Source organism: Copadichromis virginalis, linkage group LG23 (assembly GCF_057382275.1).
Source record: "Copadichromis virginalis isolate Kocher_CV1m ecotype Utaka linkage group LG23, C_Virginalis_male_GT1.1, whole genome shotgun sequence".
Classification (NCBI taxonomy): Eukaryota; Metazoa; Chordata; class Actinopteri; order Cichliformes; family Cichlidae; genus Copadichromis; species Copadichromis virginalis.
Window position 1 is genome coordinate 32,029,730 of NC_140639.1, and position 21,412 is coordinate 32,051,141.

The 21,412-nt window shown below is 39.4% G+C and overlaps 3 protein-coding genes across 9 annotated transcripts in view; 1 reads left to right on the forward strand and 2 right to left on the reverse strand.

Moving 5' to 3' along the window:
• ikbkg (inhibitor of nuclear factor kappa B kinase regulatory subunit gamma) overlaps positions 1-10,016 on the reverse strand; it is a 28,740-nt gene extending 18,724 nt beyond the window's left edge. For 2 of the 6 annotated variants that reach the window (XM_085449546.1, XM_085449543.1), the window contains exons 1-2: positions 7,476-7,843; positions 6,788-6,928 (exon numbers count right to left, since the gene is read on the reverse strand). In XM_085449546.1, coding sequence (XP_085305672.1) covers positions 6,788-6,926 — 139 coding nt within the window. In that variant the 5' untranslated portion in view covers positions 6,927-6,928; positions 7,476-7,843. Of the gene's footprint in view, positions 1-6,787; positions 6,929-7,475; positions 7,844-9,958 lie in introns of those variants that run through there. The other 4 variants (XM_085449548.1, XM_085449547.1, XM_085449544.1 and 1 more) reach the window with 3 other exon arrangements.
• Positions 9,297-17,544, forward strand: tmed4 (transmembrane p24 trafficking protein 4). 2 transcript variants are annotated; one of them, XM_085449549.1, is made up of 5 exons: positions 9,299-9,526; positions 11,175-11,275; positions 14,000-14,125; positions 15,831-15,977; positions 16,089-17,544. In XM_085449549.1, exons 1-5 carry the CDS (start codon positions 9,364-9,366, stop codon positions 16,236-16,238), a joined length of 687 nt encoding a protein of 228 aa, XP_085305675.1. In that variant the 5' UTR covers positions 9,299-9,363; the 3' UTR covers positions 16,239-17,544. The 2 variants fall into 2 exon arrangements, with proteins under 2 accessions (XP_085305676.1, XP_085305675.1); XM_085449550.1 differs by lacking the exon at positions 14,000-14,125 and having other exon boundaries at positions 9,297-9,526.
• Positions 17,545-17,610: 66 nt separating this feature from the next.
• Positions 17,611-21,412, reverse strand: plpbp (pyridoxal phosphate binding protein). Its single transcript, XM_085449176.1, has 8 exons — positions 21,237-21,412; positions 20,538-20,645; positions 20,403-20,438; positions 20,247-20,322; positions 19,590-19,730; positions 19,367-19,509; positions 19,148-19,246; positions 17,611-18,778 (listed from the first exon to the last, which is right to left on the reverse strand). The coding sequence occupies exons 1-8, from the start codon at positions 21,324-21,326 to the stop codon at positions 18,587-18,589; spliced, it is 885 nt and encodes a 294-aa protein (XP_085305302.1). The 5' UTR covers positions 21,327-21,412; the 3' UTR covers positions 17,611-18,586.

Sequence of the window (21,412 nt, forward strand, 5' to 3'; positions counted from 1 at the left end):
CAGTCTCTCACACGATTGTGGAGGATATTTCACTGATTCCTCTTTGCTCCACTTCACTTAGTTGTACACTTGTTTAAGCACAGCTCTCTTGTAGTCCTAACACATCATTTCAGGCAGGCTGATGTCTGGACTTTCGGCCACTGCAACGCTTTGATTCTTCTGAGGTTTTTTAGTGTAGATTTGGCGATGTGGTTGAGATCACTGTCCCATTGTTGCATGACCCCACTTTACGCTAAGCTTTAGCTGTCAGATAGAGAGCCTCAGCTTTGACTCTATAATACTTTCACCAAATGTGCCACTGTGCATTATAACCAAACACAATCTCCACTTTGCTCTCATCTATCCAAAGACATTGTTTCAGAGTTCCTGTGATTTGTTCAGAGGCAACTTTGCAAAGCTAAGCTATGCTCCCATCTTTTTTTTTAAGCGAGAGGAAGTTTTCTCCTGGGAACCATTCCAGTACAGCCATACTCCTTTAGTCCTTTTCTAATTGTCAATCCATGAATTTAAACATGCTAATTGAAGCCGGTGGAGTCTGAGAAGTAGCTTTCAGGGTTTTGTAATCTCCCTTAGCATTGCATGCACTGACCTTGGGGTAAATTTGATAGGACACTCCTGTGTTAACATGCACCTGAAAACCAGCAACCTTAAATTTTTTTTAGAAATGGTCACACCTGCTGTAAGGGTGTACTTTCGGTGTGTGAAAATTATGCTTTTCACACGACTGCGTGTTAATGATATTACTGAGTAACTGAATTAGTTTGCTGATGGTTTCCTTGAATTAATGTTAATAAATATAATTTGCTTAACTGAAAAACTGTTCCACTGACACATCAAATCTAATTATACTTTTACAAACTCTTGCTCAGTTCTTGGAAATGCACTCAGATATGACTTTTATTTTTATGACACCCTTTCCTAACTGACTAACAACAATAGCTGATGTCAACATGAGCATAGAGTAGGGCTGCTCGATTATGGCAAAAATGATAATCACGATTATTTTCACTGAAATTGAGATCTCGATTATTTGACGATATTTATTTAACCCTTTAAGACCTACCATAGAACCAAGTCCGCCAGAGCTTATATTATTTTTTTACATGTTGTAGTGCCATTTTTGGGAGCATTTCAAGTTGCTATACATCAATACAACTGTTATAGCCCATATTTTAATAATATGTATGCATTAAGTCCATAGTAACTACATTAATTGCAAAAAAGTGCAAAAAACTACAAACATTTTTTTTACATATATTTCTAATTGGAGAAATTAAAGAGGTTTATCCATCAAAACTTTAAATACAAAAAATTTGCAAAAATTAGTTTACAACAACAGGAAATTTATTTTGAGTGTCTTCATAGTTTTATTTTGGAGATACAGCAATTTTTATACACGGCAGGAAAAACAAAAAACAATCCTGTGATGCAAATTCGCAAAGAAAACAGCATGTGCATCAAAATAAACTATTTCCAGCAGTGCAATTCGAGTTCTAAGCATTCCAGAAACTGTAGTTTTTTTTACTTGTAGGCTTTTAAGGCCTACAAGTAAAAAACGACATTTTCCGCGAAAATTACGTCACTTCCGGTTTCGGGCAGGAAATGGCGGACATGCAATAGTTCGCGTTGCGTGTTTCTGGAATATTATGTTTTTGTTCCTGCAAGCCCTTTTATGCAATTTTTGCAAAGCTTTATGTGGAGGGAAACCGTGACCGAGGACCAGCTGATGGCATAAGATGTAAGTACAACAACTCCGGTTTCATATGCAAAAAAATTATTGCGCTAGCTTATGCAGTTATGGTTCTACAGGGATTTAAAAATAGTTATGCAAAACGGAGCGTGCCACTCTGACCGGCTTTAAAGGGTTAACAATAACAATGTATTGAATAATGACTTTAAAAAATAATATAAAATAGTGTGCAAATACTGATAACAGTGCAAATGTTTGCAATATAAGAAATAAATGAAAAATGTAAACATCTATGTTTAGAGAACTTTGCAGTGTTGCTCTGTGGTGCAGCTACGACACCGTAGCAAAGTTTACACACTATGTCTACTTGATCCACGTCTGACTCTGCGAACCCATAATGTTTCCACACCACTGAAGTTTTTTTTACCTCTCTTTTCAACCAACGGCAGTCACTAGTGATGTGCGGATCGATCCTGAAATATCGATTCCTCCGATACCAGTCATTTATGTTCTAGAATCGATTCTCACATTAAAATATCGATATTTTTAGTCATTTAGGGTTAATTTGTAGTTTATCACTAACAGCAACACAGTGGAAAGAAACTATAACATTCGGATTCTCTACATTCAAAGGAACTACTTCCTCTTCCGCCTTTCATAGTCATGTGCGAAATACGGCTGTATAAATGGCTCGCAGCCCCTTGGCGCGCGCACTCACAACAATGGCTGAGCCTAATTGTGCGGACATATTTTACCTCCACAAACAGCTGAGACATGGTTTGCGATACATGTGGCAAAAAAGTGCTCCAAGAGTGAGGTGTTGTGGCTATACTTTCCCAACCTTGAGACCTCAGAATTAGGGAGACAATCAAAAGGGCACATTTTACAGAGTTTATTTATCGGATAAAATACGTTAAATGTCACCGAAACAGCGGGGGTGTCCAAATTCAGAGGCTGCTTCCACCTGAGGACCCGCCCTTCACGGTCTAAAGAAAGCCGGGTAGTACGTCATGAGTTCCCTCGGTGGAGTGAAACTCAGCCGTCTGCTCCTTGCTATCTAAAATATAACCAGGCGCTGGCGTAAACTCTCGACCGTCTCACACTTTCTTTAATTAGTTTTCTGTTTGGTGTTTATTCAGCTGTGTGAAAACCCCGGAGGAACCCACCTGAGGGATTAATAAAGTTAAATTTAATTTAATCTAATCTAATAACTTTAATCTCAGCCAAACCGATTTACTCACGAACAAACAAAACACTGTAAAACCCAAACAATAACATTTTTAAGTTATCAAAGTGACTTATATATCATGTTTAACCCGAGTAGTGAAAGCCTGCGGGGGTTTGAAGACGATGTGTCGATTGGCTCAGATAATTGAAGTTTACACAGCTACATTCTCACCTGAAAACATGTTAAAAGTTGGGGGGGGGTTTTGCGACCCAGAAAGAGAAATAAGAGTAATATTAAAACTAAGTAGCTGCCGCCATTGCTGGAAACTGGAATTGGCTCGGCCGCGCTATGAATTCTGCGATATGGTTTTTCAATTTTGTTGTCCAGGTGGAAATTCGGGAGAATGGTGGCTCCGGGATTCTCCCGGAAAAATCGGGAGGGTTGGCATGTTTGGTTGTGGCAACATCACTAACCTTGTCAAACACCTCAGAGTAAATCATATCACAGAATATGAGTAGCGTATGTTGAGACGAACTGAAGAGGAGGAGAGGGACAGGTGCTGCTAGGGCGAGACACACGTCTCTCACAGAGTCCTTTAGTGCTGCAGGCAGGCAACATGTTCAAATAGCGCACAACTTCAGTTTTTTTTATTTCCATATGATGAACTATGCATTATTAAGTGATAAGAACAAGTAATCTGATGACCTGTAATCATTATGACGCTATAATTTGAGATACAATAAATAAAATACGTTTTTTTGTATAAAGTATCGGTATCGGATCAGTATCGTCGATACCACCCTGAAAAGTACTTGGTATCGGATCGGAAAGGAAATCCGTGGTATTGCACATCACTAGCAGTCACTCTCCTCTCCAAATAACTTCTGCTTAGCTTTCCGAGCTTCCCTCGGGTCCTCTTAATTGTTGTGACGTGTGTTCGAAATGCAGAGAGGTGCGCTCGATTTGCTGCACGGAGCAGCGCGAGAGTAAAGCACGAGGGAGGTGCTAATAATCAGCTCAGTCATTTTTAATGATCTGTGAAAGCCCAGATCGTAATCGTGATTAAAATTCGATTAATTGAGCAGCCCTAGCATAGAGTTTAAATAATGACACAGACTCAGTTTGCTGACTCTTTCCTCGCCTTCCTGTTCGCTACTGTGTCTATTAGTCATGTTTACCATTATACAAATGTTGACAAAATAAATGTTCAACTTTATTAGCAGTAAAAACATTTCTCAGTTGAATTAATTTACATGAGCTGCAGCATATAAAGGTTAACGCCAACTAATGCTAGTTAACTTCAGATAGTTTGCTGTATAACTGAATATAGAAAGCTTCCTCTTTACACTCTATAAACTCAACAGTGAATGACTGAAAATACTTTGTTTAAATGTTCCTTTGAAACAGTAATGTGTACTCAGTAAACACACCACATTATTTACATTAATAAAGTATTTTTTTGTGCACTTATCTTGAGAGAGAAAGCATACCGAGCATACCATACTATATACTGGACACAGTTAAAGTGCTGTGACTCACAAGGTGTGTAAAGTAAAGTAAAATTTTACTTATATAGCACCTTTCAAGATAAAAATCTCAAAGTGCTTCACATAAGCTAAAACATAAAAATAAAAATCAACCAAAAGCAGGTTTAAAAAGATGAGTTTTTAGCTGTTTTTTTAAAAGCGACCACTGAGTCCACAGATCTCAGGCTCAAAGGGAGAGAGTTCCACAGTCTGGGGGCCACAGTTACAAAAGCTTTGTCACCTTTTGTTTTCAGCCTTGTGTTTTGGACAACCAGCAAGCCCTGGTCACGTGACCTCAGGGACCTGCTGGGAATGTATGGATGTAAAAGTTCACTTATATATGTTAGTGCTCGTCCATGCAGAGCCCTGAAAGTCAAGGTCAAAACCTTAAAGTGGATTCTGAATTTAAGAGGGAGCCAGTGCAGCTGAATCAGCAGGGGTGTGACATGGGAGTAGTTGGAGGACTTGGTCAGAAGCTTTGCAGCAGCGTTCTGAACAACTTGCAGATGCTCCAAAGAGGCTTTACATAAACAAGTAAACAAAGAATTACAATAATCCAAACGAGATTAAACAAATGCATGAATGACAATTTCTAATTCGGAGCGCGATACAATGGGACTCAGCTTAGCAATGTTTCTCAAGTGATAAAAACAGGAGCGGACCAGAGCTTTAAAATGAGTGTCCAAAGTCAGAGCTGAGTCAATAGTAACACCAAGGTTCCTGGTAGAAGGTTTGGCAAATGTAGCAAGTGGACCCAAGTTTTCCATAAAACTAGGAACAAATGTTTTAGGAGCATAAACAAGGACTTCAGTCTTCTCCTCATTTAGTTGAAGAAAGTTTCCAGCCATCCAACCTCTAATGGAGTCTATGCACCTATGCAAAATCTGTAGCTTGGAAACATCATGGGGCTTAAAGGAGATATATAACTGAATATCATCTGCATAGCAGTGATACGAAATGTCCTTAAAAGTGCTCAGTAAGTGCTGAAGAGGAGCCCCTGATATACCCAGCCAGTGTCTCAGCCTATCTAGCAGAATATGATGGTCCACAGTATCAAAGGCAGAGGTCAGGTCCAACATCAACAAAACGGAGCATTCTCCTGCATCACATCTCATCAAAATGTCGTTGGAGACTCTAAGAAGTGTAGTTTCAGTAGAGTGAGATCTACGAAAGCCAGATTGGAATTCATCCAGAATGCTGTATTCATCTAGAACAGCTATAAGCTGCTTAGCCACAACCTTTTCTAAAATCTTAGCAATGAACGGTAATTTTGAAATTGGTCTGTAGCGTCAAGCTTAGGTTTTTTTTTAACAGTGGGTGAATAACAGCATTCTTACAATAAACAGGGACCTGACCGGAAATCAGTGAGGTATTGATAATTGTAAGCACACAGTGACCGATAGACTGAAAGACATTTTTAAACAAAGATCCATGTAAAATATCAAGAGAGCAGGAGGATGCTCTCATTGAATCAACGCCTCCATGTTTCTGCTGATCTAGCTTATGTTTTTCTGTCTGTATTTGTGGTGTAGGTAAAGGGGGATCCTGCTGCTTTGTGAGGCATCTGTTGTAGTCAAAACACTTGCAAACAGGTGTGAAGAATTGTTCAACTTCATTGCATGCATCATTAGGTCTCCATAAATGCTTACTAATTTGTAAATGTGAATAAAGGAATTTGTATCTTAAGTAACATGTGCTTGCAAACTGAGACCTGGAATTGAGTATACAAGTGTGTAAATGACCTGTAGTTAGAGAGAAAGCGTTCCCACAGATATTTCCATCTACAGCGGCACAAGTATATCTGTAACTCATGAACTTTCTATTTTTCAGCCATTAATATCTCCGTACACATCTATAGATTTCATTACACTAGGAAATCTGAAAATAGATTGAGGTTTTTAACAAATGTACAAATCGGACGTCTTTTCCTGTTAAATGATAGTTCTGCCTCACCAACATCATCAGATACTTGCTCATAGGGGATTGTCTGCTCTTTGGGGTTTTCCCTCTATTATGCTGTAGGGTCTTCACCTTACCATGCAAATGTGACTAACACCAGAGACATTGTAAGAATGAGATGTGACACTTTAAGAGCCAAGATGCTTATAGAAACAGAACTTCTAGGGGGGAAAAAAAGCTTGTCTGTAACCTTTGAAAGTATGTGTTATCTCTGCATACAGTTTGTATATCCCAGTGACCACTGAATCGAAGAGTTAATGTAGATAAATGCTTTAAAATAATGAACCACACAAATATGCTTCTAAAATGACTTTTAAAGGACAAGATTTTCTTCTTTCTTTCTTTCTTTCTTTCTTTCTTTCTTTCTTTATCTGCTGTTTGAGCTCATCACTCAGTGCAGCGATATTCTTTTAAGAGACCTTTTTTTAGTCTGAACACGCTTACCTCTAAGCTGCTGGTTGTCACTCAACAATCTGGTCACCACTTCATTGGCTGCAAGCTCTGGTGGGACCCTCAGGGTCCCTCCACTCTCTTCTCCGGACATCTCCCACTGCATGGGGCCATCGGGTTGTGGCTGCACCATCACTGCAGAAACACATCAACATTACATCACATATAAGCACATTTCTTGTTTAACTAAACCGTTATTAATGTTGAACATCAATATGCCGATGACCTCCATGGCATTCTTCATCACATGACACATGGCAGACCAGGCCTCAGCGCCCTTTAGGCGGCCCAGGCTGTAAACTTTCATTTTCACTTTAATACAACGTCTAAATCCAAGTCCAGCATGTGTGTGAAATGGGTATCTGACCTGATGATAGACTTCACGAGTCAAAGATAAAATGTAAGTGATTTTTGAGCTAACGTACAGGAATGGAGGAAAACATTACGTCATCCGCATTACCGAGGCAATGGACTCGACACAAATGTAGATTAATTAAAGTATAAACGCCAGTCGTCAATTTTAGCCAAAAGCACCAGATCGCCCCAGCTGTGTTATAGGTAACGTTATAAACATCTTATTTTCTCCCCAACTAAACAAACAGGGTCAAACATGACTCCCGTACTAATTCTAAGCCCATCTGGCAGGTAATGTAGCTGCATTACTATGTGAAACTTCACTTACCCAATCTTCTTTTTCACTCCGGTCGCGTAGAGTATCAGACAACACAGCTGTCAGTCACATACAAACTGTTAGTAAGGGTATTTAACGCAATTAAACCAGCATCGGGGAGCTGGGAGCTGGCGCTAAACAGCTAGCGACTTAGCTAATGAGCTAGCTAGGATAACAAACCAAAAAGACAACAAAGTAAACTTAGGCACTTGTTGACTGACATTAAACTAGAACTACATTAACGAGCTGTCTGTCTTCAGAAAGATATTGTACCTGGTTTGTAATATTATTCCAACGGACTGAACGTGTTTGACATGGGCTGAGCTATCTGTTAAAGCTGAAGCGAGTGTTGTTCGCGCAGGAAATGAGAGGAAAAATTTCACCCTGAGCTGAGTCTCTCAGGCTAACCCCTAAGTCTTGCTAGTTTGAAACGTTTCACATCCCATTATTTATTAGAATTAATAGAATATCTTCTGAAACTCAATTCAAATGGTGACCCATTTTAACTGAAACGGATTGCCCATTATATCTAAAACATTAACATAAACTGGGCTGTTAACTAAAACAAAATGTGGTTTATTTTACAAAATGTCAGCATTTTATCTGACAGGAACCATCATGACATGGAGTAATTTAGAGTAATTTAGAGTAATTCATTATCCTTTTTATAATTGATTTATTGGCTTGCATGCTAAAATTGAATGTGTCAGGTCAGTCACGCAGTTTTCTGTGTCAGTCTCGCAATGAGGTGCTGCTCTGCACCACCTAAGTCTCAGACCAATAAAATCAATCAACTCAAGTGTTAAATGTACTGTACTGTTGTGGCACCAGCCTGCAATCACTATCACTCATTGGCTTAAAGCTTTAAAAGAGCTAACATGCTCATAGCTTAAATGACCAGTTTTACAGATTTTGCTGATTTCATGCCTAAATTACACAGATACACAGCTAAGTGACATAACAGTGGCATATATACAAATATTAACTTTCAATATTGATACCATTAGTACTAGCGGACAATACTTCGGTGACTAAAGCTGGTTAGATATTTTGGGTATAAACTGAAATTAGTTATAATGAAACTATTAATATCTTTCTAAAACATACGACGTTGTCACCTTGAGGGACTATAAAAAGGAAACAGAACTCACTTGTATCAAGTCAATAAAAAGGCCTAAGACAAAATACTAAACAGAAGAAAGAAGAAGAGAAATAACAATTTAACATAAACCACTGACACACTCCGGGGCCTGATCAACCCTGCAGGGCCTCAATGGATGAGGGTGTCTAGTGATAATGGCTGAAACACCTGATGAATCCAATGTCCACTATTGACGATGTGTCCCAAATTTTAATATGATAACCTAGATCAGATCTCTGATCCCTAAACCTAACCAAGAGAGGAAAAATGGCAGATAAGTTTGGGTAAAAGACCGAAAGTTGAGGCACACAACGACGTGTCCCGTTGGTAAAGTTTCTGGGCTGCCTTTTCTCATAACAGCCATCCCTCAAGATTTTCTCCATTTAAAGCAATGCATTATCAGGCATTGTAACATCTAGTCATTTTACTAAAAAACTGGTTTCAACTGCATCAGAATAATCCAACAATTCCAAGATGAGGCTTCGGTCACTACTAATATGTTTTTCTTTTTCATAATACAGTGGGTTTCTGTTAGGATTAAGGATTAGGATTTTTAGATCTATTTATTGAATTTATTAAAAAGGTCTGTGCACTAAAATATAAAACTTATTCACGGGGTGAATCGTGGACGAGCGTGGAAGAAAGTCGTGCCTGAGAGGTTAAACTCAGGGCACCTCCTTACACTAGGAAATCCCCTTCCTTTTTTCACCGAGAGAGAAACGTCAGGTAGCCGCAGCGGCTTTACAACTTCCTGTGCTGATGCGCCCAAGTGAAAGAGGCCACAAGATGCTGTCTTTCCCGGCTGCTGGAGTTATTTTATTACTAGCTTGGATTTATCCAAGTGACAGCCTTTATTTTCACATAGGGGAGACGGAGAAAAAATGTTTCATTGAAGAAATTCCGGATGAGACCATGGTTATTGGTAAGGACTATTCGCTTGTTAGCATAACCTAGCTAACTAACGGTACACGCTAACAGCTGGCTGCAGCAGAGATGCTGCGTCGGAAATGACAACGGGGACCACACGAAGACTTCTTCACGGTGTTCACACCGGTTAAAAGTGTTTAAGCAGCAAACTGTCAAGTTTTGGCCTACTAAAGAGGCAATCGGTTTGTCTCTTTATACTTAAAAAATATGTTAAAGTGAGTTTCTAATCTTAGTTAGCTAAACAGTATTTTACACCTGAAGCTAGCATAGTTGGAGTTGTACGTGGTAAAACTGGACGGGTTAACATACGTATAAATATATATATAAACAACCCATATTAGTGTCAAGTATTGCCGAAATAGTATTGTAAATATTTGTGCCAGCCTTGAATTCATAATTTGTCCACATCTAGAAGGTTTAGCTTTACCTTCACTCGGATGAATGCATTGGCACTGCTCCCCGCAGATCTATTTGTGGCAAGTAACCTTCACAGTACACTTGATTCGGTACATTTTAAGCATATGGATCTTTACTGTAGTTTGATGGTGTAATAGATTTAAATGACACGCTTTCACCAAGACTTTTTTATTTAAAAATTGTCGAAACTCAATTTCTTTTTCACACTGGGTAACAATATTCATATTACTAGAAATCTGAACAGAATGATGGTGATGCACCTAATATATGACAGTATTTTTTTAAACCAATTTTAGGAACAGTATCCACAAAATTGTACTTACCTTACAGGGCTTTTATATGTGTCACATCTTTGCATTTTATGTATTTATGCATTTTTAGGATGTGTGTAAGGGTTCAGCTGCACTCAGAATACTAAAACATTCTTAAATTGATCTCAGAAATGAGTTTGTTTTTTTAAATGCTGCTTTAATTAGGTGTAAAAAAAAAAAAAAACCAAAAAGAAAAAAAAGGTGACTCTATAATGCTACACTCCGTTAACTCTACTGAGTGTTTTGGCCCTTACAGTTTAATATTTTTGGTCTTGCTCTCAACACTCTGCCAGCAGTGATTTTACTAACTGCAGCAGTGGTGTTTTGAGTTTAGAAATTCCAATTTAGGCCTCTGTACACAGATACATTTACTAGCTTGTGAATTTTGTGTTTAAAAACAATTTTTTGCCTGACATGAACAGAAATATGCATATTGTCAGGATGTAGAGATTGTTCCACTTGCATTTTTAAGATCTTAAGCTGACTCCGCTATTTTCATGAATGCTTTTTAGAACGTCAGAAAACTGAATTCCAGCATTTCCAAAAGTGAAATCTGCCTTTATACCCAAACATGCATAAATGTTAAAGGCTGTTAAAACTACAGATCCACTGAGAACTGTTGTATATTTACACTTTAATGCATCAAATATTTGAAATAAAAAAAAAGAAAAATAAACTGTGTTTACTTACTTACATTTTGCTTTTTATGCTTTACCATTCAATGTGTTTTTATGTCCTGACCCTGTACATCTTGTGTAAATACCCTTGTTCAGTGTTATGATAGTATTTTCAACAGTATGTTTAATATAAACACACTTTACTGGCTGTGTTAGCAGTGCAGAAGTGAATGATTACATGATCCATTGATGGTATGTTTGCTTGGTTTTTTTTTTTTTTTTTTTTTTTATTTAAAAGGAAAGTACAGGACTCAATTGTGGGACAAACAAACCGGCTCCTTCCTTCCATCCACCCCTGGTCTTGGGATGCATGTTGAGATCAAGGATCCAGACACAAAGGTAAACACATGAGAGGTAATTTTCCATGGAGTGAAATTATTCTCAAATGAATGCTCTATGTTCCACAAGTGTAAACTAAGATTTGCAAAATGGTACAATTTGTATTTTGGAGTAGTCAAAAATGTGTGCTCAAATCTAAATCCAAAGCAATTTGAAAAACAAAAGACAATTTTACAAAATACACATATGAAAACGTGAATAAATGCTAATCATTGACACACAGATTTTTAAGTTCAGCTATCTAAATTGATCATTTTTGCTTTCATAAATCTTACATATGTTTGTTAGTCATTAAGCTAAGATGAATGCTATTGTGCTGTGTTCTGAGACTGGTAAGGTGATGCAGATGTAGTTATCCCACATTACCTGAATTATATCTATATTTCGATTATACAGCAGAATAGTTATCTTGTACTAACTTAAGAGGATGAGCCAGAGGGATGGCTTATCGTGCTGTTCTCCAATCCGCAGAGGCATACTGATTGGCTGTTTTTGTAGCGGAAGAGCATCCACCAGGAAGCAGCAGCATATTTGAACCATATATTAACCTTCATACAGTGGGGCAAAAAAGTATTTAGTCAGCCACCGATTGTGCAAGTTCCCCCACCTAAAATGATGACAGAGGTCAGTAATTTGCACCAGAGGTACACTTCAACTGTGAGAGACAGAATGTGGAAAAAAAAAAAAAAATCCATGAATCCACATGGTAGGATTTGTAAAGAATTTATTCGTAAATCAGGGTGGAAAATAAGTATTTGGTCAATAACAAAAATACAACTCAATACTTTGTAACATAACCTTTGTTGGCAATAACAGAGGTCAAACGTTTACTATAGGTCTTTACCAGGTTTGCACACACAGTAGCTGGTATTTTGGCCCATTCCTCCATGCAGATCTTCTCGAGAGCAGTGATGTTTTGGGGCTGTCGCCGAGCAACACTGACTTTCAACTCCCGCCACAGATTTTCTATGGGGTTGAGGTCTGGAGACTGGCTAGGCCACTCCAGGACTTTCAAATGCTTCTTACGGAGCCACTCCTTTGTTGCCCGGGCGGTGTGTTTTGGATCATTGTCATGTTGGAAGACCCAGCCTCGTTTCATCTTCAAAGTTCTCACTGATGGAAGGAGGTTTTGGCTCAAAATCTCACGATACATGGCCCCATTCATTCTGTCCTTAACACGGATCAGTCGTCCTGTCTCCTTGGCAGAAAAACAGCCCCATAGCATGATGTTTCCACCCCCATGCTTCACAGTAGGTATGGTGTTCTTGGGATGCAACTCAGTATTCTTCTTCCTCCAAACACGACGAGTTGAGTTTATACCAAAAAGTTCTACTTTGGTTTCATCTGACCACATGACATTCTCCCAATCCTCTGCTGTATCATCCATGTGCTCTCTGGCAAACTTTAGACGGGCCTGGACATGCACTGTCTTCAGCAGCGGAACACGTCTGGCACTGCGGGATTTGATTCCCTGCCGTTGTAGTGTGTTACTGATAGTGAACTTTGTTACTTTGGTCCCAGCTCTCTGCAGGTCATTCACCAGGTCCCCCCGTGTGGTTCTGGGATCTTTGCTCACCGTTCTCATGATCATTTTGACCCCACGGGATGAGATCTTGCGTGGAGCCCCAGATCGAGGGAGATTATCAGTGGTCTTGTATGTCTTCCATTTTCTGATGATTGCTCCCACAGTTGATTTTTTCACACCAAGCTGCTTGCCTATTGTAGATTCACTCTTCCCAGTCTGGTGCAGGTCTACAATACTTTTCCTGGTGTCCTTCGAAAGCTCTTTGGTCTTGGCCATGGCGGAGTTTGGAGTCTGACTGTTTGCGGCTGTGGACAGGTGTCTTTTATACAGATGATGAGTTCAAACAGGTACCATTCATACAGGTAATGAGTGGGGGACAGAAAAGCTTCTTACAGAAGACGTTACAGGTCTGTGAGAGCCAGAGATTTTCCTTGTTTGAGGTGACCAAATACTTATTTTCCACCCTAATTTACGAATAAATTCTTTACAAATCCTACCATGTGGATTCATGGATTTTTTTTTTTCACATTCTGTCTCTCACAGTTGAAGTGTACCTCTGGTGCAAATTACTGACCTCTGTCATCATTTTAAGTGGGGGAACTTGCACAATCGGTGGCTGACTAAATACTTTTTTGCCCCACTGTATATTACTGTATAGGATCTGTAAGTGAAGGGTGACAGGTTTTTTTTTTTGTGTATTTAGAAAACAAAAATGTCTGTGTTGTTTGAAGTAATGCAGAAATCCACAAGATTGCCAGATCTTCCAGTTTTTTAACAGGACTTGAACGCTGCTTACGTTTGTGGATCTGTTCTAAGCTGACACTGTGAAAAGAGTCCCAAACCCCTCTGTGCATCTCTGAATTGATCTGTGGAGGAAGCCTTTTGAAAGCAAAAATCATAAAATTTATGTAGCTGAACTTAAAAATGTGCATAAATGATGAGTATTTATTCAGGTTTGGATATTTGCATTTGCAAAAGAGTTTTACCTTCATTCAAAAAGTTTTGTACACCTGTATGGATTGGAGCCTGCAGTTGTGAGTACGAACACACATTTGTAAATCTTAGTTTACCCTTCTTGGTTATAACATACACTTTTGCAACCCTTTTGATACCAATGTAGCTCCATAGTTTTCTAATACACACCTGCACATGGAACATATAAGTTAAATCTAAGCATTTGCTGCTTACACATTCCCCAGATCATCCTTTCGCGTCAGTATGGATCGGATGGACGGTTCACATTTACTTCCCATACACCTGGAGAGCATCAGATCTGTTTGCATTCAAACTCTACCAAGATGGCTCTGTTTGCAGGTGGAAAACTGGTATGTGCAGAAGTGCACGTCTGACTTTTTGAACTGCCAGACTGCTTTCCATTAAAAATAATTAGCATTTGTTTAACAATAACTGAGTAATGTTAAGCAGTGTATAAATGTTTAAACTGTACATTAAATGAGTAGTTTAAAAAATAAACGACCTAAAAGTAGTTGATAAATCATTAAAAAAGAAAAAGAATCAAAAAGTGTGATCTTAGTCAAGTTTAGTGTATAAATGGTTATAATGGGTAGAGATTGTTTATATTTGAGCAATTTCAGTTGGTAAGTTTGAAATTGCTAGCTAAAAGTAGCTAAAAAATGAGCTGAATTACATTTAAATTATTCAATTAAGTGATTTAAAAAAATTAGTTGATGAATTAGGTCTTAAAGTAATGGTAAAACCCTAGCTACATAAGGGTAAGTTTATAACTGATAAATAATCCTTGTAATACAAAGTTGACCAGATTTCTTAAATGAAAACTGTCACCCTTTTTGAAGTATTTGACCTTCACAACAGTGTTAGATAACACATTTACTTGTGTCTAAAAACTTAAATTTCTCAGAAAGTCTGAGATTGAAGGTGAGTTAACCCTAGACGCAATGAAACAACAACAACAGTGGCAGCCTACCTTAATGCTGTTTGATCAGCAGCGTAAATGTAGAGTCAAGTCACTAGAAGCACAGTGCTACCTTAGATAAATTAAAAGTATTGTCTCTTTTTGTATTTTTGCATTACCTATTTATTATCATACATCTTAGACTTATGTTAATATATTTTTTTGGGCACATCAGTGAGCCTAAAAATAGTTTTCACTGATATTGTTTGTTTGTTTTAATCTTTATATATAAAAAAAAAAGCCTCTTAACTTTCTGTCTGGTCTGGCACTAGTCTGCACTTCACCTCAGACTGAAGTAGCAAACAATATGCCAGTATCCAGAGAACATAATGTATGTGCTGTAAAATAACACCAATAAATATGGGTGTGTTGAGCTATGCTGGAAATGACCTAAGCCCATTCTGATCCTTTTGTTCGAGCCTCTTGGAAGGTTTTTCCACCAGATTAGCTGAGGTTCTTAAATCAGTACAGTTCAATATTCTTGGGACCAGCATTTCAACTATGCTTTGAGTGAAAACATCATAATCAATAATAATAATAATAATAATGGATACTTTATTGATCCCCATGGGGAAATTACTTGTTTTTCTCTGCATTTGACCCATTCACTCAGTGAAGCAGTGGGCAGCCCACTAAGCAGGCGCCCGGGGAGCAGTGTGTAGGGACGGTACCTTGCTCAGGGGTACCTCAGGGTAGCCGTTAAGTGGATTCGAACCGCCGACCTTCCGATCATGGGGCGACCACTTTACCTACTGAGCTATCCCTGCCCCTGTCTTATACTAATCGTGGTGCAGGCCAGTGCACTGCATGAACTGATACCTTCAAGGATATCAAGGATACATTAGCACCAAAGAATCCCACTGATGTCACCGTTCTTCTTCTGTGGAAGGAGAACCTGCTACTTTTTGCTTCCAGACAGGAGTGAAATTTTAAGGTCTAAAAAAAATTATTTCATAAGGACAGTGTGCAGCTGTAGTCACCATTTCCCAAATAAAACTTAAGGTTTTAGTTAGTACATCAATTTAGCTTATTCTAAGGAAGTTCTTGATCTGAAGTTGACTGAAAAACATGTAAATCTGAAGTGTCTGTTACTGTAGAGAGTGCATCTGGACATTCAAGTGGGAGAACATACCAACAACTATCCTGAAATTGCAGCTAAGGACAAACTCACCGAGCTGCAGCTACGAGTCCGACAGCTGCTGGACCAAGTCGAACAGATCCAGAAGGAGCAAAACTACCAGAGGGTGAGTTAAAAAAACAAAAACCAAAAAAACCCAAAACAGTTCTGTTTTATGTCAAAAGTATTGGAGTTGAAGCCACTGCAGTGACTTGAATGTGCTGGTTTTCTTCTGCAGTATCGTGAGGAGCGCTTTCGCATGACGAGTGAGAGCACCAACCAGCGTGTTCTCTGGTGGTCCATTGCTCAGACGGTCATCCTCATCGTCACTGGTATTTGGCAGATGAAGCATTTGAAGAGCTTCTTTGAGGCCAAGAAACTGGTGTAACGTGAGTGTGAACAGAATCAGTGAGTGTGAAATGACACGAGCAGACAGACTTTGCTCACCCAAATAAAAAGGTGTAGGAGGAGACACTTGGTCCTAATATTAGCCATAAATGGTACGCGCAAATCTGCAGATACAATTTTGTGTCCCGGGTAATGTGGCTTTTTCCTTTCCTTTTAGTTTTTCCACAGTAACTCAAAACGGTTTGTTGTGTAATCCTGACAACACTGGACGTGTCACTTTTCTATCTTAAAGTGCAGGAAAAAGCATTTTTGTGATTGTATATGAAGAAAAATGAGAATGCTGAAGTTGTTATAAGTATTTAATTTTGGTCATTGTTAGTGTTACACATAGTTTCACACAGGTTTTGTAACTTTTAACCATAGGATTTCAGCTGTACTCATCAGGTACATACATTTCTGCATATACTATAATGCCTTTGGTTCCTTTTGCGCCCATTTCAGTGCTTGAGTCCCAGTTAGTTTTTATAAGCAGCATAATAAATAGTTTATAATTATTCCAGAACTGTGTTAAATACGCACATACAGGTATTCAAAGATTAACTCACGATACTTTGCCCACAATAGCAATGACATCATGATTCTGTGATATACATTAGGTTGATTTATTCAATGCATTGTGAGTTTCTATAGCTATATTTAGCTATATATAATATTAATATTTATTTAACCTATTGAATATTTTAGAGCTACAGCTTTGATATTGTTTCAGGTGCTTTACAGAAGCTATACCAATATTAAACCACTCGTCGAGATAGGCTTACAGTTATATTATAAACCTTTTATATGCTGCTTGTTTGTGTGAAATGAAATGTTAAAGTGTTACCATCCATCTTTCTACAGACAATGTATTGTTTGTAGTATACCAGATCTATCTGTAGAGCCAGTTTATGATATTAACAACAGGAATGTGTGTATAGATACTGGCTGCCCTTTTCTAATGCTTTTTACAAGGATTTAATACTACAAGAGCCTCTATACTTATCATTCCTGACACTAGATTGTGTTTCAACAAAACTTATTTATTGAACAGTTGTGACTTTTTTTTTTGCGCTGGGCTAGAGCCAAGTTGACTGTCAAACATTAGCAGGACAGCATTTTAAGATTTCTGATCATTTCTTAAATGCAGAGTTTAGATCCAATTTCAGATCCATAGATATCATATGCACTAAAGCCTTTTCAGAAATGTTAAATTGCCACTCTGGAAATATTCTGTTTTTTACTGTGGTCTGGGTGCCTGTTTCACATGCTTAATAAAAAAATAATAAAAAAAAAAAACTTTGGCTGAACTTTTTTTTGTTGTTGTTATTTGCGCCACTTTGTCCTAAGGAGAAGAAATACACAGCAAATGGATCATCGTTTCAACAATAAAATTTATTGCTTGGCTTCAGCTTCCCTGTGAGCCAGATTCCAAACCAAACAATGCTGAAATGCCTCGGTAGGACAGTAACCACACATTAAATCACAAACTGACCTTTTTTCTCCCCATGTTGACAGAAAAAAAAAAAAAACAAGACACACACAGATCTTGTGATACCGGTAAATAAACCACTGCTACACCATCAGAGCTGCAGTGTGAAAACCTAGTTGGATGATGAAACAAAATCACCACTTTGCATAGGTTAACCCTCACACTCACCTCCAAAGCACCACAGCACGGACACGAGACTGCTACACAGAAACACTTCCTCGGTTTACGCTCAGGTTTATTAATATCAAGAATAGAGTTTTGTCACCTTTGGCACACCAAACAGAACAATATCAAACACAATACAATGTGTCATTATAAAGGGATAAATGATTTATTTGTTAAATCAGGTCTTTGTTTCATATGTTCAACAAGAGTGGTACACTGTGCTGTGTGGAGGTCCTGATCTGTGGGAGACACATTTCAGCACCGTCCTGTGTTTGAGTGGAAAAGTAGAAAATATCACACACCAGCACAAGAATCCAAAGAAACCTCACGCAAAAACACTGAAGTCGTCGTGTTTTCAGTAGTTTGTCTTGTATCCAGTTATCTTGACTAAAAGGTTTTCCATGAGGAGCAAGTCAGGGCACTAAACGTTAATAACACTTGTTAAACAACGTTAAAAAGGTTTTCTAGCTCTGTGCCAAATGCCACTTTAATGCTTAAACTGCAACAAGGGCACACAAAAAGTTAGGATTAGGCAAATACAATTTACAATTAATGCAGGATTCCTCAATCCTAGCTCCACAAGGCTGTGTGGAAAAGATCTGCTTCACCGCTCTGTTCGTTCTGCATGTGAAGAGCAGAGCTCTTTTGTTTTGCTTTTTTAATTAAAGGTATTTCAAAGAAGGAGAGGCTCTTTCTTAGCGTTCAGACACGGTGAGGTGCTGCATCTTCTTGGCGGCATCTTCTGACACCATCTTAGATGTTTTCTCAGGACTGGGAACTGGACTGGGACCAGGACTGGGATTAGGAGTGTTCAGTGCACTGTTGGGATACTCCCTGTTGCCGAATATGATGCTACCCACTCGCACATTGGTGGAACCCACCTCAATCTTTATATGGAAGCAAAGAAAACAAAAACAACAGTTAAAAAGGAGGAAAATAGGATGTGCAGATTCAAATCAAATATCAGCAACAATGCTGAGGAGTCTCCAAGGACAAATGTTTGTGCAGACAGTCAGATTTTCATGATGACTCCACTGATCTTTTCTGCAGTGCCGGTACAATGTTGACATTTTTTTCAAAGTTCAACTTTTAGGAAATGCAATGTATGTGCTGATGTGGGGTTTGACACACATTCATGACCTACAGAGGATCATTGACTTTAATCAAAGTCAATCAAAAGAAATTTGATTTCAGAATTTGGACACAAAGTTTTTTTAAATTGCTGTTACCAGCTTCCATACAGGAGTGACACTCACCGCATGTTCAAAATCGGTGGACATACCCATACTCAGCTCTACATCCTCTGTAGGCAGCTTCAGACTGTCACACACCTCCTGTCTCCGACTCAGCAGCATCTGTGCAGGTGTATTGTTAGGATTACAGACTGACACTAATATTAATAGTGTTTTTCATTTTTCTTGGTGCACACAAAAATGACCACAGGTAAATGTAGCCGTTCTGTAATTGTTTCGTACCTGGAAGTCTGGGTTGGGCCCCAGAGTGAGGTCATAGCCGTAGCGCCCAATGGTCATGAGTCCTAAGAAGTGCAGGGCGGGACACTGTGTCACTATGTGCTTCACCGTGTTGACCGTGTCCTCTGGTGGCAAGCCATGTTTGCCTAAGACAAACATTTGACGCATTGTTCACGTAACAGCAGCAGTGTTGGTGATCAGATCGTCACACCCAAGAAGCACTCACTCTGTTCTCCGCTGGTGTTGACCTGAACCATGACCTTTAACCTCTGTGTGCTGGCTCCTCTGATGCGCTGCCACGAGCTGTTGACCCTGTCAGCCAGTTTTGCAGAGTCGATTGTCTCCACAAGGAAGAGATTCTGCACTCCTGCAAAAATGAGGATGAAAGGGCATCATGCTGTTGTATGTATTCACTTATTTATTTAGAAATAGCTTTAATTTGGTACAGTCATGGTAAAGAGAAAGTACACCCAACAAGCGTCATGGCCCTTCCCACACTGCTTCTCAAAGATCACTGCTGATTGTGTTCCCTTTGTTAACACACACACCCGAATGGTCCAAATGATCACACTGACAAAAGTCTGCCTTTATAGACGCGCTTGTAACGATTAGAAGTACCTGACTGTTCTCTCTTTAATTACTATGGTAGCAGTAAGAGTGTACTTTTTTCAAACACTGTTTTGTTAAAACAGATAATGACAGTGTAATATGACGTGTTGTTGCTCATCTGAGGTTCTATCTACCCAATTTTCAGACCTGCTAACGACAAGATGTTTTTAGGGTTTTTTTTAGGTTTACATAAAACCTTAGAATAACCACAAAGCACTCTGAGAGAGCATTTCACAGGTCTGTGACCTCTACGAGAGAGCTGATGGTCACTCACCCAAAAGTTTGTTGACATTATTCTTCTGTAGATGGCCGATAAAATGCCACTTGATTTCTGGACACAATTCTAAAATCTGGATGAAGGGAAAAGAAACAAAGTCAAGGTCTGCGGTGGGGGAGGAGCAATCCAATCTTCTAAAATATGTGAACCTACCAGAGGATCTGAAGCTTTGTCAACAAGTTCATTAACCTAGGGAGAAATGAAGGGCAACGTCAATCATCTGTATTACTCTCCACCTTCATTCTCCTCACAGGTCATTCAGAGACGCTGGCAGTGTTGCACACTCACATAATTTTCCCCAAAGTTCCGCTGCCCTTGCTTGTAGGCCTCCACAACCATCTCTGGGGGTTTTGTCTTGCTGACAGCTACAAGGCGGGGTGGTACAGCTGGTAGTGTCTGAGGAAGGACAACAAAAGCTCATTTTTCATCCGTATCAGTGAGCATGAGCAGAGGAGCGTGTGATGCAGCATGCAAGCAAAGGTCTTTTGCAGAGGAGTGAGTCAACCCTGTCAGCATCATCCAAAACAACGATGCTTCCGGCTGCATCCACATCCTGCTACAGATCGTTCAGCTGCTCCTCATCATTTAGATAAACCAGCTCACAGCATGTTCCCACAGCTGTGACCTACATCAACCTTGATTCTATTTGAATGGAGTGGCACTTGTTGAAAAGGACATCTACACTCGTGGACGTTTCCCATAGAGCAATAGTCACACAATAATGGAATGAGTAACTGACAGACATCATCTGTACCCACTAACACGCAAACACAGCCAGAGTGCGTGTACCATGCTCCCCGCACGCACTGTCACGCATGGGGTGTTATGAAAGTGCTGCCGCAAGCCCGACTGTCTCCCATTCAAAGGTTGAAGTGTTTGGCAGCCTTACATAACGATTCGTGCTGCCGCAGCACGTTTTTCTCAGGGCCCCAAGAGAGGAGCGAAGGCAGAGGCGCTACCGAGAGGAGCATCCCGGCCTGCAGTTACCTTAGGCCGCCGGGCCGCCGCCTGGTTCACCCGTTCCACTACCGACTGCAAAGCCTTGGCAACTTCCTCCGACATCGCTACTTTCCACATTCCGTTAAAACTGCTATGACACAGAACGCAAAGAAACGCGTCCGCACTGACGACACTCGGCTTTCAAAATAAAAGTCTAGCTGAAC

Coding starts and splice junctions, on each gene's coding strand:
- plpbp (XM_085449176.1), bottom strand. CDS start 21,326: ATGTGGAAAGTAGCGATGTCGGAGGAAGTTGCCAAGGCTTTGCAGTCG. Junction 20,439..20,537: donor GGAACTTTGGGGAAAATTAT/GTGAGTGTGCAA, acceptor ATTTCTCCCTAG/GTTAATGAACTTGTTGACAA. Junction 18,779..19,147: donor CCACCGATTTTGAACATGCG/GTGAGTGTCACT, acceptor TTCCATATAAAG/ATTGAGGTGGGTTCCACCAA.
- tmed4 (XM_085449549.1), top strand. CDS start 9,364: ATGCGCCCAAGTGAAAGAGGCCACAAGATGCTGTCTTTCCCGGCTGCT. Junction 11,276..13,999: donor TCAAGGATCCAGACACAAAG/GTAAACACATGA, acceptor CACATTCCCCAG/ATCATCCTTTCGCGTCAGTA. Junction 14,126..15,830: donor TGTTTGCAGGTGGAAAACTG/GTATGTGCAGAA, acceptor CTGTTACTGTAG/AGAGTGCATCTGGACATTCA.